Here is a 17753-nt window from a genome sequence, read left to right as displayed (position 1 = left end):
TTGCTTTCCTTTTCAATTAATATTCATTAACCTTTAAAGATAATGCACACTGAGGCTGTATAACATTGGGTTTTACGAAATTAATTGTTGGATTCGTAGCAGTTGTTGGGCTAAAATTACCGATGGCTACATACTTGAAAATATATGCCCTTCTGTGACTATACAGATGCCTTTGTTGGAGGAGTGATCGGGCTATTGTTTGCCTACATCTGCTACCGCCAGCACTACCCCCCCTTTCTGCACACGGACTGTCACCTTGCCTACGCCAGCCTGGCTGCCATTGCAAACACATCCTTGCATCCTCAGGAGGATCAGCGGCCCACTGACAATGCTACTAACCTCCCCCTGGAAGGCTTGACTGAAGCACCACTATGACTAGTGGCCACCTCTGAGACGACCCTCAACACGCCCAGCCAGCCAATGAACACACCTCCACATTCCCACTGACGACATGGGTCATAGGTACATTCCAGTGGACAGTAAAAACTCCCCTCCATTCTTTTATTTTCAGGTTTCCGTGACAACTACTTTTTCGTGTCTTTTATACTGTTTTTGCTTCGCAGCTGTGAAAGTCTAGATGTTGATGTAATAGGAAGTTAAGAAAATAAAGCATGATTATTGCAAGGCGGAAACAAAAAAAAAAGATGAGAAAAGCTAAGGGAGTGGTCCGGGTAAAGGCGTCAAAATGGCTTGTTTTCATTGTCGTTTGAAACTGCTTATTCGGAAATGTATCGGCCAAAAAGCAGTCGAGGGCATCTTCGCTGTACTTTGTAAATACTTGAGGGTGTTTGACATCTCTTCACTTTTTGAAAAGCAGTAGCTCTGACTTGAGTGTATGCTTTTTCGTGTCCATGGTGTCTGATGTAACACATCAATCCCAAAGCAAGTAGCATCCATTAAACAATGTTTTCCCCTAAAGGGAACGTGATAAAAAGCTCCTAGACGCTTTAGCACACAGGTGTCAAACTCAGATATAAGTTTACCACTATTGTTTCTTGACTTGGCAATGATAACGAGTGTAATGGTAATTATATTGAGAATCAGATTTTTTTTGTTAGGGGAAATATTAGGTAAGGGACATGAAGTATAAGTGCCTTGCAACCCGACTACACAACTACTCGCAGGCGTCATGACTACTGTTGTAATTTTGGCCAAGCCTAACTCATTTGAATGCAATCAATACATCATGAAAAAAATAATAAGAGCAAATGGACTGAGAACTACTTAGTACTGTTCTTAAAAGATGTGGAAAAAAAGAATTAATGGCCGAACCAAAGTGATTTTTGCCACTAGAGATCATAGATTCACATAATTTTACAGTTAAGCAAGCCTATGATGTGGCCTGTGACAGCAAGTTTGATAGCCCTGCTTAGGATCTCGTTTAGTCATCACTTATTAGGAATGAAACCAATTCAATATAACTTACATCTGAATTCTATTGGGTATTCACAAATTATGACTCATTACCCAATCAGCTGCATTCATTTCAATGAACCCAGATTTCTCTGACACCACAATCATTTTTTTTTATTTGAATGTCAAAGATGAGATTGTACAAACTGTTGTAGTCCTTTTGAAGTGGAGTGGATTTTCATTTTAACACTCATCCTTGATGGTGTTTTGAAAATTTGTGGGAATGTGTAGTATGGATAGCTACTCTGAACTCTCACGCGACAATATTGATAAAGTCACCATAGCAACACAACGATGAATGTCAACCCAAATCAAACTTTGAGGGTAGTCTAGTAAACATATGACTCAAATCTACAAATCTGGCATATTGTAATTGTTCATTTTTGTACTGTTGTTGGTTGGCCCCTTCGGCTTTTCCCCGAAGGGGTCGCCACAGCAAAACACCCGTTTTTGTCCAGATGATTTACATGAGAATGTTTTGGCTCAGTTTTTACGCCGGATGCCCTTCCTGACGCAACCCTCTGCATTTACCTGGGCTTAGGATCGGCACAGAGGAGACACTAACATGTTCCCCCCTGCATATGACCGGGAATCGAACCCAGGCGGTGAAAGCCCCGCATCCTAACCACTGGGCCATCAGGGGCATTTCTATACTGTTATCATATTTTAAAATTGCAATCTTGTATCTTACCTCATTTGCTGACTTCTTCCCACATTCCCTCCACTCTCATTCAGTCGTCTCTCATTATCCAACTTTATTTAGGATTCTTCATTTAACACGTTCCCAGTGGTTACACTAATACACACATGGTTGCTCAGTAATAACTGAAATCAGTGAGACACGGGTGGGAATGGCAGGCTGGAAGTTGGTCTTAAAAAAGGCACAAGATGCTCCAGCATTAATCCTCATTAAGTTGGGGTCACTGCAACTGCTGCTTAATGAGGGCATCTCCAATAAAGTGGACAAGAAGTAGCTGAGAATTGCAAATCAGCATATAGAATTGAAGGCCATGAATAAATATACAATCTAGTAATCATAAGACAATATATACCAAAACAGCTTCCATGGTACCTCAATAGAACCCAGAGAATGCTAAAATGTTACTTGGGAAATCACCTTCTTCACCTTCTGTCTCTGGCATTCTTCCTTGGGTGCAATGGTCTCTTCAAAAAAAAAAAAGAATACATAAATAAAAAGTAACCTCCTTTTAAAAGTGTGCTATATAGGGTTGGGAAGATTCACCAATATGCATTGGAAAATCGATACAACCTGTAAGATGCAGTTGGTATCGTATCGCACTGGATTGTATTGTTTTAAAATTAAATCGTTCTGTATCGCACCGTATCAAAGGAGATGGGAGAATCGTATCGCATCTTGTCATTGAATGAATCGTGAATGCATCGAATCATTGGCGGTGTATCGAGATGTGTATCGTATCGCTTTGATGGTGAAGCTTCCCATCCCTAGTGCCATACAACCCCATCTTCCATACCTAGCTATTGAAACTGTGTTAGCGCTGTATCATTCAAATTTTTTTCAAACATCATTTAGCCTTTACCTCAAACATCTTTTATAAACCTATGCGTGTGTGTACATGTGTATGCATGCATGTGAGTGGTTATTAAATCTCACACAAGTGCAATAGCAAAAGAGCCTTGAAAAGGGATTCATTTATCATGTCGGTAACAGGATGATTTGAGCCTGGAGAATGTTGATTTGTATCTGTGAACTTTAAAGTAAGTAATTCAATTGCTTGATTTGGTAGCATGATATTTGTACATTGGCGATTAATTTTCTCAAGTGTGTTTGCATTGTTTAAAAAGAAAACATAACTTCATTGTTTTTTAATTTGGTACCATACACACCATTACAGAAAATGACAAAAATTTAATAATGTCAATTTTTAAAACAATGCATGACAAAACACCACTAGTTTTGTACAGAGAGGGATAACTTCTGTTCTTGAAATGTAATGCTTATATACTACTTGTTCTCTGACCACTTCGCTACCCAGTGAACTCAAGAGAAAAAGGAAGGTAACTGAAGTTCAATGAGTTGTGTTATATTGAAAAAAAATGTCTGAAGAATAAATGTGTGTAATGATTTAGGAGTTGTCGTTCATGGCATGCTAGTTGAGTTTGTAAGAAAATACAAGTGTTCATTTATTTTAAAGAAAGCGTGTCTTAACATGACAGCTCCCTGAACTACGTATATAGACAATAAAGGATTGCAGGATTTACGTATGTAATATGTCTGCAATTGTGATTTTAATTGTTTTTACTACTAGCAGGAATAAACAGGATGTGGTGTTTCAGTATGTTTATGTAATGACAATAAAGTCGTATTCTATTTATATTATCAATCTATCTGTCCATTTTCTATGAGCTCTATTAGATGAAGTTCGAGTGACTAACTGTATTGTTTCAAATGCATCTCTCTCTTGAGAAAAGGTGGAATATTTGGTGGGGGATTTAAACCCTGGTCAAATAAATAGGAGGCATCGTCAGATTGTCCCAATTAGGTGGCTGAGCCTCTTCAAGGTGGTTCCCTTGATATGAAAGTTGCAGCCCCCAGGCTCTGAACTGTCATAATATCCTCCCAATATTATTCAGCACAACCTCATTTTCTCAGCCATTACCCAAATCTCAGGACCATGCTAGGGCTGAAGTCTAAATTTATTGCGAAATTAAGAGATAAGTTTCTCTGTTATTGTTCTGGTACAGGCTTTCTTTTTGTCACTTGGACGACTCAATTCTATGATTAATCCCATTCACAGTGAGGGACCAAATCGGCTGTGATTGACTCCAGCTCACCAGTAACCCTGAACAGGCCAAGGCAAAAAAAAATAAAAAAATGGAAGAATGGATGAAGACATAATCCCCACAAATCAACATTAATTGATTCACAGGCATTGACTTTTGTCATTTTCAAATGGTTTTTACGTGTGATTTTATTTGTAAAGATCTTTGACATACTTGAGCCTTTCTCAAAGTGAATTTTTCAAGGTCTTTTCAATATTGGATCTGATCATTTCATCAGACAGGAGACATATCAATACACTGGATTTTTTTGTTAATTAAATGTGTCAGAGTAATTTCGATGCCTGAGGGGAAATTCCATTTTGACTCTTGTTCTTGTTCCATTAACTCGCAAGTGTGAAATCACACAGTGGACGAACCACATAGAAATTCAAGGAGAGACGTCAGAATGATAGGTAGAAAATAGTGCATGGATATTTGTTGTATTTGTTTTGTTTAAAAAAAATGAAAACAATTACATTATATGTGGTTATTATTAATGTTATACACTCAATAGAAAGTTGAGGATTTATACACCTGAGATAATGCATCATTCTCTTCCAGTCTGTTCTAGAACTATTACAGTGGAAGAGTCTAATATTAAATTCCTTCCGGCCAGCATTGTTTTTAATTATTAAACCAAGATTCTTTGGAAAGAAAAATTTGCTACCATATTGGATCATTATTAAAATAGCAGTCAAGGAATGTATTATATTTCTGCAGACTTGTTGCTAATACTTTAGAGTTAGTTCGTTAAAATTAGAGTTTGAAAGTGGATGCAACTTTTGCCGAGATGGATAAGCTGTCCTCTGAATATGTCAGAATACATTACTCACCTTCCAGTGAATATGAAATTGTGTTATTAGCGGATTTCATTCAAGCCTGTCTCAGCGAAAAGGTGGATTGGACCATAGAGGAGAATCTCTCCAAGATAATGTATGGGTGTAAAGTCCTCCCCCCCTCCCCCATCCCTCATTCAGATGTGAGGATAGTTGCTCATCTGTGAAGAATTGGGCTTTGGAAACAGAGTGCCTTGCTTTGACTCCCGCTGTGGGAAAAACAATGTCACCGTGGTATCTAATTGTTAGAGAGAAGCAATTCTACAACCGAGAGCTCTTCTTGTTCTGTGTGGTGTGGAACATCAAATATACAGCAGAGGTTACGTTGAACTTTCCCTTGAGGAATTAGACGAGGCGTATGATAATATCATATTAAATATTACATGCTCCATTATTAGATCCTATCTAAAGTCCCATGTCCATATTTTTTTTCTTTCTTTCTGTGACTTTACTGTCCACTTACAGTATATGTAAAAGTACAGTCACACTAACCCGAGAGCCATGCCGAATCAAGTGGCTTTGTTGAAAAGTCTGTCACAGTGACATTATGCATGACAAGAACAGTTTGCATGCTAGCACAGTGCAACCCATAGTTTGGCATGAATCGCTACCTAAGTGGAAATTGCCATTCATAATAGATCAATAGCAGCAAGCAGACAGCTGTAGATGTACCTCTCTTGCTCCTGTCAATTCCGCCGAGTACTGTGCTACATCGCAACTCTGTGAATCCTGTCGTGTCTACCTCATTATTGCACAAACCGCAAACCTGCCAAAGTGACAAATCCTCAAGGGTGAGTCGTGGCGTATTGTGTGTGTATGTGTGAGACACTTTCTTAAATGCTTTTAATGATTGCACGATTGGTATTCCCACTGACAGATCACAACTAATTCACATTTAGAGATGTTTACTTTGTTCAGAACGGACAAAAACATTATTGGGTGAATGGAGGAATTTCTGGGGGAAGATTGGAGAATTATCTTTTTTTTTTTTATTCAATGCTATCATCCTCTTGATGATTGGATGCTCTTCTATATTTCTGTCTAAGGCAGTTCAGCTTTCTTTTTATATGATTATGGACTATTTACATTCATTTTTGTAATATGATCAATTTAATATGAAGCGCTCACTGAATTTGAATATGCCCGTTTGCAAGAGAACGTTTTGATTCTAAATGGTCTAATTTATAAGGTGTTTTTTTTTCATATTCTTTGCTTATTTGATTAAAAAGAAGATTACAAATTTGTGTATTTGCCATGCTTTCAACTTTATTGGAACTCATTTGTTTTCCTGGAGTTCACTTAATATTATGGATGAGGGTTGAGTGTACTATTTTCTCATACAAGAAATGAACAACCCATTCACATTTATTTCACAAGGTGTCCTTGAACGCAGCTTACCTCAGCCAATCTATCAAGTAACAAATGCAGTACAAAACCAAACAAGTGAAAAATAGTTGTGTTGAAATACAAAGAAAAACAATGAAATTGTGAAAGTAACCTGCAACTCACAATCACAGTGGAAAATTTTTTATTTTTCATTTTATTTCTTATCTCTTCATGCTGCAAAAGAGGCTTTACCTCCCTTGAATGCAAGTCTCAGATCCAACAATAAAAACATCTCACTAGTGTTCTGGATCACCAATAAAGAAATGACTACAAACCTACTTTCCAAAATCTTCTCCCAGAAGAGTGACAGAGTGATACCTACCATTTTCACTTCTTGTGGGAATAATGCCCTTGTGTCCAAATCCGCTCATCTCCACGTTTGTGTGTCGTCAGATAAAATGTAATGATGCCACTGACACACATCAGTGGATCTTAAGAAAGCAGTAATAATCACCCCATTTATGACCATGATACAGTATGTCTTATTGGTGCCTTAAAGTCCATGAAGAGTGTAAAAATGATTTTGACTATGAATAGTAAAAAAGCTGATTTGTTCTCAATGTGCAGTTTCATGTACAGTGTTACAGAGGGAGGTGAGAAGGTTATCTCACCTTTACAAGCTCCCCAATCCTATGAGTAATGATGCTTGCACTGAATGCCTTTCATGCCCATACAGAGCTGTATTGCACCATAGAGACTGTGCACATTTAGCTGCACCAAAATGAGAATAATTGAGTGGAGTCAAATCCCTAAGTGGTGAAATGAATATTTCATGATAACCAAACACTCTGGAACAACGTGACGCTGGTAGAGTTGACCAACATGACTGTGGCTAAATCAATTCACTCAACACTGCAAATACAACACAATCATAAACCTACTTCAGCATGGAAATGGGAATATTTGGCCTTTTGATATGCCTTCCAGAAGCAGCGCCAGAATAGAATGCGACATCTGCTGTACGCTGATAGCTGACATTCCTGTATTGTCGTATCCTTGTGGGTACGATTACCCGTGAAACTTGAGTTTGAAAGCATAGGTCATACATACCTGTGCCCTTTAGAGTGACCTGAAAAAAACTATTACTAAATTAAAAAAAATTACTACTACTCGCCCTGTATATCTATCTGTCTGTCTATCTATCTATCTATCTATCTATCTATCTATCTATCTATCTATCTATCTATCTATCTATCTATCTATCTATCTATCTATCTATCTATCTATCTATCTATCTATCTATCTATCTATCTATCTATCTATCTATCTATCTATCTATCTATCTATCTATCTATCTATCTATCTATCTATCTATCTATCTATCTATCTATCTATCTATCTATCTATCTATCTATCTATCTATCTATCTATCTATCTATCTATCTATCTATCTATCTATCTATCTATCTATCTATCTATCTATCTATCTATCTACCTACCTACCTACCTACCTACCTACCTACCTACCTACCTACCTACCTACCTACCTACCTACCTACCTACCTACCTACCTACCTACCTATCTATCTATCTATCTATCTATCTATCTATCTATCTATCTATCTATCTATCTATCTATCTATCTATCTATCTATCTATCTATCTATCTATCTATCTATCTACCTACCTATCTATCTATCTATCTATCACAGTAAAATATCGTGATATAGATGTACAGTAACGTCCTCACATCATTTACTGAAAGATTATATACAACAAATAGGTCTGTCTGTCTGTCCGTCCGTCCGTCCGTCTCTCTCTCTCTCTCTCTCTCTCTCTCTCTCTCTCTCTCTCTCTCTCTCTCTCTCTATATATATATATATATATATATATATATATATATATATATATATATATATATATATAGAGAGAGAGAGAGAGAGAGAGATATATAGGTGACCTCTATATATATAGAGTATCTGTCTATCTTGGTTGTTCTAATAGATTTCATTTCAATAATGTTTTCAGAAAATAGCTTTTTATGTTTTTGTTTTTATATAAGGCATTGTATATATGCCTTATATATATATATAAGGCACCTATTGCCTTATATATATATATATATATATATATATATATATGTGTGTGTGTGTTATGACTCTTGGAGCCTTGGAGCCAGGTTTCTGTCACTCTAGACTTCAAATGTTATTCAGACCAGCTGTGGCCCTGTTCTCTGCTTGGGATCTCCTGGGTCGAGCCGAGCACCAATGCCAATACCATCAACGCTGAACATCAATCACACATGGCCCAGATCACATTGCATCTCTCACCGCACAAGCCCTTCACGATACTTCTGTCCTTTAGTTTTTGAGACCTGTCATGCAATTGATCTTGGTTCTGAGAGTTCAAGAAATCTAATCACAATTTGATCTTTATAGTAGACATGTGCATGTTGAACGTGATCTATAAAAGTATAATACTCAACATAAGTACATTTCCTAGGTTACTTCTCCTTTTACGACATTTCTCCATCCATCCATTTACTTTAGTGTTTATCCTGTTCAGGGTTGTGTGGAGCTGTACCCTTCCGGGATGACTTGTGGCAAAAGTCAAACAACACCCTGGATTGGATGCCAGTCCATCACAGGGGCAGATAGAAAGTGATAAAGATCCCCGTATCATAACTGACAAGTTTTCTTCAGCCAATCGTCTTCATAAATCTCATAGGAAGAAAACAAATCAAAGGTCACCACCTTGCCTTTAAGTCTATCCCTTGCCTTACTTGCCTTTAACAACCTCCTCATGTTAGTATTTGATCTTTATTGTGGACACAGTTGAATCTGAACCATCCACATTTTTTTAAAGATATCTGACAACCATCACTGTTTTTTCAATTGACATCTTTTGTTGGAGCCATGATTCATATTTTTGCAGCAGCTCTTCAAGGTGTGGTTATACCTGTTTAACTGTGGAGACTAAGAAAAACAGCAAATTTTTGGGGAATGGAAATTTACAGGATGATTCCATAATTTTTCCTCACAATTGAGTGATTCCATATTTATTCTACTCCCTCTGCTTGGTCTAAAACTGTATGTTCTAACTGGGAAGGACATTTTTTTTATTATTTTAGAGTTTTTTTAAAGGCTGAAAGTTAACATTTTAAATAGTTTAGTTTTGTGTCATGTCTGTAATCAGTTTTTTTTTCTTTTGCACTACAAAATAAAACAGCTGAATGAACATCCTTTGAGTCTGGTGATTTTTTTTTTGCCAGGGCTTGCATTTGCTGACTTTTGATGTTTAAATGACACGGGTGTTTAAATGACACAGGACGCTTTAGTTTACTTTACTATTTTCAGGGAATGAATTATAATTATAATCACCAAGGTTATTTTAATGTTTTCTGCAGTGGGTTATACAAACCTTTTAACAAGCCAATTCCACAAATTAAAATGAAATTCTTGGCTCATATGCGCTTTTAAAATGCTCCATTGCCCAACTTCACTCTTCTTGGATTACATATTCAGTCCCAATATTTCCAAGTTTCAATTTGGCATTGTCATTGATTATTTACATACTGAATAAGCTTTTTTAGTCAGGGGCAGTAATGAAACAGTTGTATTCGATCAGCTTCACATTTACTGTTGTAATGCTGAAGCATTTATTGCACAAAGACAATTTCCTTTGTGCTTAACCTTTAAGCAAGTTACTGTAGCGTAAAAATCTAACTTTGCTCTGGATGAATTCCATCTGCCTGCTCCACTCCATTTCTTATAATGAGTAGTTTGTTAAGTGCATTGGGGATTTTACTAAGGAGTGGAAAGGACTTCTCCCAAAAATAGAGATAGTTTTGTTTGTCCATTCTGTTTCAATTGGACTTGCATTCCTAATATTAGTTTGTAAGAGTTTGCAATAAATACTTTTGTTGGTCACCTAGAATTGTTCAACAGCAAATGCAAAGCAGAGCTGTTTTGTTTTTATTGCTTCGGGAACTTCATTATTCGCAACCAATAAAAATAAATATGATGTCATCTGGCAACTGATGCACACCCCTGCAATTCTCTGCGGTTGCTTTTTAATAAGTAGCAGCAGAATATTCTTCCTTGTTGAATCATCAACCAAATTATTAGCAGGCATTATTATTTTATTGCAAGCCTCATTGTGTAATTTCTATTCGCTCATATCTGAAATTAAATTTGAATTAGTGCTTTTTTTTAATGTTGCATGTGATATGTGCATTTATTATGAAAACCAACTATATACGAAAAAAACTTCAACTTCCATGCCTAATTGTAATTTATTTCAGATAATCCCATATAAGGCTGGAGTAGAGTAGAGATAAGAAAACATTTTGGAAGCAGTCATGGACCAGCAAGTACTTGAGAGGTGAAATACACATCTGCATGTCGCACAAATTAGCAGCCACTGCCACTGAGTCCATGTTATAGTTATAAAAACAGTAGTAGTTTAATAGCTCACTCAGAATTGACCTTTTTGTGCCACCATATTTCAGACTTAAAGTCATAAGTCATCTTTAAACTTGTCAAGGTCAGAGAACAGAGTTTGGGAGTAAATAAACTTTGTGTCCTTCTGCAGGAACCTTTCCATCATGCAGTATTAATTCCCCAATCGGGATGTTGGGGCAAGTCTGGTCCAGGTTCACAGTCGAGCCATTTTTTCATACCTGTCGGTGTGAATTCCTAATCTTTTCTTTCCAGTACAAGATGAATTACCTGACTGCTGATATGTTGAATGAACCTCTCTGTGTTTACCCCTGTAGTTCCCCTCAAGTTCCATCTTCTTGTGAGCGCATCTAGTCACGAATTGTTTACTTGCAGCTGGTCCAGAAAAAAACCTAATATTCCATTTCATAGTGGCCATAAAAATTTTCCAAGAATTTGTTTTGTTTAACAATGGCCACAGTTATGTGGGGGAAAATACAGATGAATTATAGAAAAAAATAAAATGTCAGGGTACTCTCCTTCACCCAGGTCATTTCATTCTGTTGCCATTCACTCCATAGCAACGGAACTGTTCTGCTTATTCTGAGGAGACCTTGCGTCTATTATTTGAGCATGCTTGAAATCGTCAGGCTTTGTGCAACAGGGCTCGGACTGCGACCGTCAGCCGATATATAACGTCTTCTAAAAAGTTCAAATGATGATAAGGGCTTTGAATAGCAATGAGAGAGTGGCCCCACAATAAGCAATTAAATGCAACAGGCGTGCGTCTATGGCACAGGTATCAAACTCAAGGCCTGGGGGCCAGATACGGCCCGCTACATCATTTTATGCAGTCCGCAAAGACAAATTGTGCATCAAATTTGTGTCATTACTAGAATTGCAAATTGTCTTCACTTTTAATAATATCTTTTTTTTTTTTATATTTGACCAGTTTTTACTCATCTGATTTGAAAATGAGTTATTTGTCAGGTTGTTTTGTAGCTTTTACTGTATATAATATGAGGTGCTCATACATTTATTTATTTATTGACAGTCATAATGGCCCTCCGAAAGAAGCTTTGATTACAAATGAGTTTGACAGCCCTGGTCTATGGATATATAATATGTACAACACCTTCACACATATTTAATGACGCCGGTCGGTCCGCGGACCTCAATCATACTAGTGAGTAGCTACCTCCCTTCCAATTGCTAAGATTACCACATCATTAAGTGGCAATCAAGATTACAAAAGCACTGCCATTAAGTGCAACATCCAAGAGACAAGCATATAATGGTGGCCTATAGTTTTTTAACTAAAGGTGTAGAGGAATCACAGTTTGTTATCGAATGTAATCTTGACAAAGCCAAATTAAAACTGTCCTTAGCTTTGCCTCTGGCTGCATTCTTGTGTTGTTCTTTTTTCATTTTAAGGGTGAATGTCTTCTACGGGGAGAAGTGACTGCATCTACGCACAAACTGCCTCTATTTTTCCAGTGCCCTCTAAAATGCAATATGTGTTGGCTAATTTTGTTTGTTGTGCTTGATTTGGTGCAGTGACGGAATTGCTGCTCATTACAGGTTTTGGTCCATCTTGTTCCTCTATGTATGGGAAAACAGCACCACTATTAAGTCAGCGCATTAAGAGTTGCCATTACTGAATGTACCATGGAGACACATAAAAAGCAAAACCGCAGTGCACATTGTTGTACACCGTGACAGCGAGTTTTAACACCGCATTATTCTGCTTAGCGTCCGGGTAAATCATCATCACACTCCGTTTAATTCCTTTTTTGAACAAAACACATAAACTACACCACTAAGTATAATATAATGCAATAGATTTGTCAGTAAATAAAGGATGGTTGGATGTAAGATCATCACCCTCTTAAATAACGAGTTATTTATGGGTAGAATAAAGAAAACAAATCACTTTTGCATAGTTACAGATTGCAGTCCATCAAAGTGAGATGCATTTTATATTTTACACATGATTGCTTCCTTTGTTTGAAGTACCTCTTGAGGACTGTGGCTACTTACTCCACAAGTTGTTCCGCTACATCTGCTGCAAAAGTGTGTGCTGTTGTTTTCTTTAAATTATATTTCCAAATATCAACCGGGCATGCACTAGTTTGCATGCAAAAAGGAACCTGCCTTTATTGATGCTTTCTTCTCTTTATCACCCATCATGCATATTTAAACAGCAGCCATCTGAAAATCATGTGCCTTAGCATCGCAATTATTCATTTGAGGTATTTAAAAGTGGAACGTTTTTTGAATGGTAGTGGTTTATAATAAATTATTCACACAAAAAGGCCCTTTTAACATCGTTTAGGGCAACATAATGGCTTCTACCTTCAGCATCCTTTCAATGGAAGAATAATGCAATATGCTTCTGTTAATTTCTTCTGACAATCTTTGCCCACTCTAGATTCCAATCTGCTCTCACACAATCATCCTTTTTTGCAAATCCAAGCATCCATCATTTCTTTTAACTATTGTCTACTTTTGCACCATAAAAATTATCGAGCAAATTGAAAGAAAGACCTTGGAGTAAACATTTAGAGAGTTCTAAAAAGAGAAAGAAATGTTTTGTGTTCTGAAACAGCCAACTTTGCATCACTACTACTTAATTTTAATAACACCCATTATGTTGTAGTGACAAACAAAAATTGGTGCCTTGATTCTGTCAACACTAATTTACTACCTTATCATATGGGAAGTAATTGAAGTAGATGGTATGAACTAGCTGCCCTCATTATGGAGTTTTACATCAAGGCACTACATCCCACAACATCTAAATCCCATCTGAGATGTTTTAAAAAGGTAAGAGGTAATTAACTACTCACCATCGAGGGCAAAATCCATATTCCAATAATGTTGACGGAATGTTTGCTGGGAGATGTGTGTGTCCTGCAATTTGAGTTCAAAACTGCAATTTCCACTGGGCTTCCTCTTTTGTATGTTTTTTAAGTATTGAGCCGCATACAGGAACAGTTCCCAAGTGTTAATAATGTTTGTGAGAGGATTTTATCAAAATACTCCAAGAATTGGAATGATGCCCTGACAGCTCATTCGATTATATCCATTTTGAATTAAGTCTTTTAAAATGATCCATCCATCCGTCCGTCCGTCCGTCCATCCATGCATGCATCCATCCATCCATCCATCCATCCATCCATCCATCCATCCATCCATCCATCCATCCATCCATCCATCCATCCATCCATCCATCCATCCATCCATCCATCCATCCATGCATCCATCCATCCATCCATCCATCCATCCATGCATCCATCCATCCATCCATCCATCCATCCATCTATCCATCCATCCATCCATCCATTTTTGACCACACATCTTCAGGATGACAAGAATCAAGGAAAAGAAGGCTATGCTCGATTGTTCAAAATTCACAGTGCATTTAGAAAACTCATCGGGAGGTCTAAATTGGAAATAAAATGATTAGGGTGGATAGTTTAATCATGTTGTCATCACCTGCAGTGTGCTCTTCAATTTTCAGAGAGAAAGAGCATGCTGGGATTCATGGAACATTATCTCATTTAGTCTTTATATCCACTCTGTTGGAAATATTTCCTGTCCTTTTCAAATCTTCTCATTTGACATCCCAATTCACCCCTTTTGGCCAAACAAGCTGGATAATTTGATAACCCATCAGCACAAATACTCAGACGTCTTCTGTCGTCCTCATTTCAGCGTAACCATTGATCACTGTTTGCCAGGAACGAAAATACGGATATACCTGTGATAGTTAGACATGGATGAAATCCCAGCATGTAAACCCTCTAACCATGGTCACAACAAATTATATAATCCTTCTTCCTTTGTGCCAGATGACCTCCCTGTCAGTGCTGGGTTTTGAAACACAGCATGTTGTTCTTCATGTCAATATCACATGCTTAAATGGATGTTGTGTCCTGTTGGTGCTACTTTATTGTTAGAAACGCACAGTAGATGTTTTTTTTATGTCTGTAGGACACATGACCTTCAATATATCAAGTAATAATATGGGCTCACTTGATGAGTGTCACTGTGAAACGACTTTGTCGTGTTTAATATTGCCCTTCATTAGTTACAATTGTACCGCTTAATGTAGTACATCAAATCTGCTACAGTTGTGGACTTTGTAGGAATAATTAAGATTGACACTCTCAATTTATAATTAAGAGGGTTTGTACTGCTTGACTGGCACAAAAGAACTTCAGAAAGAATAGTAAATTTAAAAAGAAGTTCACTTCGACAGCCATCACTTAACTTGTCGTATTTTGCAGGGTAAGGCAGTCATTTAATTGAAACTGTAATGTGTTTAATAAACAAATAGTGTATGGTTTGCCATGATGTGTCATTGTTTTTCAATATCCGAATCAATGAAACTAAGGATGTCATAAGCACAGACTGAGCTACAGAATAGTTTTATTGGAAGACATGTGGAATGGGGTCAGGGCAGTTTCTCCCTGTGTCGTTGGGAAGTCGTGATAATGAGCCGCTCAGCTTTCTGTGGCTTATTTCTTCCTGCAATGCAGCTGTCAAAAATGGAACTTTTTCTGCATCTTGAGGATTTCACTCCCTACCATCACTTTCATAATGTCTACTTGGCTTGGAAATTATGTTTCTGGATGTTAATGGATTAACTTTCGCTTTACTGTGCATTTAAGTGAAAATGATATAAAGTCACGCAAGTCAAAGATCAATCGACAATGTTAATAATGCTTGAGAAGCTCTGTTTTGCACTTTAATGATATGAAATGTGATGGAATTGGATGAGTTAAACCAGTGTGAGTGTCACGAAAAGAAAGTTTAAGAAATATGGCTGCAATTACCAAAAGAAGTGGCACTGCAGTGTTTAAATTATGAAGCAGTTTCCTTCCCCACCTTTATCTTGTTTACTCCCAAATGCTTGTTGGATTAATGATTCTAAGACTACTTCAGTGTTTGAGTCAAAAATAATGACTATTTTTGTTGGCACTAATTGCCAGTCTTTTCTTGAGCTTGAAAAACATGCAATTACACCACAATTGGTTTTTATTGTGGTGATAAAAAGAAAGCATCTCAAAAGAATTCCACAGTTTTACAAGGAAATATTCATTGTTACAGTTTGATATCGCTTTTTAAGAGTGGATGTTACTTGGATACTTATGCCTTTCTTGACATATTACACAAAGGCTCGGCCCTCATTTACACACTCTATTGGTGTAAGTTGCTTTAGTGGATGGGTCATTTCAGACAAATGTTTCTTGGAACGTGTAATAAATTATGCATGGGCACAGCAATTATCATTCTTGTTTGTATAAGAGCACTATTTAGGACTTCCTTATTAATTTAAAACAGCATATGTTTGAAAATCTCATTATTAATTCTAACACATCTATGCTAAATAAGATTTTCCCATCATGCATCACTTCCCCACCGTGACGTTATTAGTCAGTGTGTGCACTTAATGAGTCATTTTACTGTTACAAACTAGCAATTTAGATTTACTTTCATAGTCACGCAGATGGAATGGGACCAGTGGTGTCGACTACAAAGAAGACAATTCCTTTACTTCACAACTCATAGGCTGCATTAATAATGGATTTGATGTGGCAGATGCTCAATAATTGCCTTGGTGATAAAAGCAACCCAAGCTTACCATGATTCATCCACCCCAGTAACATGACATTAGATTGTTTGAAATGTTGAATAGAGCTGCTAATATTTTCCAAACGTGATGGTCCATGTGGATATGCAAAAACATTTTCTGCGCTAAACTGAGGTTGCTGGAACTTGCCTAAGGGCTGCACCAAAAAATTGACAAATGTCAATGTTGCAATTTGTCCCATGCAAGTCGGCTACGTATCGCAAAGAAATGCAATAACGTTATCAGAATTTGAGCAGTCAGACTCAAACTTAAATGTACATTGTCATCCAATAGTAGGTACCGAACCCCGGCAATTTCATATGCGCATTCACCGAACCTCTCGTTAGTGATTTTTTTTTTTTTTTAATTCAAGACATAGATGTATTTTACTGGTGCACAAAATGAGCCGTGCATGAACATCAGCTTGTTTAAAGAACAAAACCAACACAATGTATGAACTCACAAATTACATACTGGCAAATATAGAATATACACAATAAAAGGTTTGTTTGGACCTCCTCAGTAGAGTCTTTGTTGAACCCCTGAGACCGACTCACCGAACCCCTAGGGTTCGATCGAACCCAGGTTAAGAAGCACTGATTTAGACATTGAGCTTGATCATTTTGCCTTCTGAAAAAATGGAAGTATTTCATACGAAAATAAAAATGTAATTTCAATACCCATATTGCATATTGTATGTTTTTCCATTATCGTGCAGCCAGAACTTGCTGTGCTTTTCTAGCAATCTGTTCGAATCCTCCGGCCTCACTGCCTCTGCCTAGTTTATTCTTCCTGCTGTGTGTTTGCTGGGGGAATTTATCTCACATAAAGATCAAGATGATAGCAGGCAGCAATGGCAGAGATGAGAGCATAGAGACATAGTGGGAGTCGTTCAGCATTCGTCATTATATCTCTTTTTAGAGAAACATCAAACACATGATCACTTAACTTGTTTATCAGACAAATGTGTATGGCAACAGTTGTGATGACATCACATATGCAGGGGTATGATCTTCCCTCCAACAATTAAGTAAAAACAAAAGGTGTATGCTTTAGACAAATTAAATTACATTTGTTTGGATTTTTTTAACATTCTGAATTTGAAAATACTGTCTGTCTGTCTGTCTGTCTGTCTGTCTGTCTGTCTGTCTGTCTGTCTGTCTGTCTGTCTGTCTGTCTGTCTGTCTGTCTGTCTATCTATCTATCTATCTATCTATCTATCTATCTATCTATCTATCTATCTATCACAGTAAAATATGTGATATACATGTACAGTAACGTCCTCACATCATTTACTGA

The 17753-nt window shown here is 37.2% G+C and overlaps 1 protein-coding gene across 2 annotated transcripts in view; it reads left to right on the top strand.

Moving 5' to 3' along the window:
- plpp4 (phospholipid phosphatase 4) overlaps positions 1–9476 on the top strand; it is a 38443-nt gene extending 28967 nt beyond the window's left edge. Inside the window, exon 7 of one of the 2 annotated variants that reach the window (XM_085922029.1) lies at positions 8943–9476. In XM_085922029.1, the coding sequence (XP_085778155.1) occupies positions 8943–9034 (92 nt within the window). In that variant the 3' untranslated portion in view covers positions 9035–9476. Of the gene's footprint in view, positions 1–166; positions 3751–8942 lie in introns of those variants that run through there. The other variant, XM_085922028.1, reaches the window with a different exon arrangement.
- The last annotated feature ends 8277 nt before the right edge of the window (positions 9477–17753 follow it).

This window comes from Syngnathus leptorhynchus, chromosome 10 (assembly GCF_054491065.1).
Source record: "Syngnathus leptorhynchus isolate UIUO chromosome 10, UIUO_Slep, whole genome shotgun sequence".
Lineage (NCBI taxonomy): Eukaryota > Metazoa > Chordata > Actinopteri > Syngnathiformes > Syngnathidae > Syngnathus > Syngnathus leptorhynchus.
Note: the sequence above shows the minus strand (reverse complement) of the source record. Positions and strands in the feature narration are given on the sequence as shown.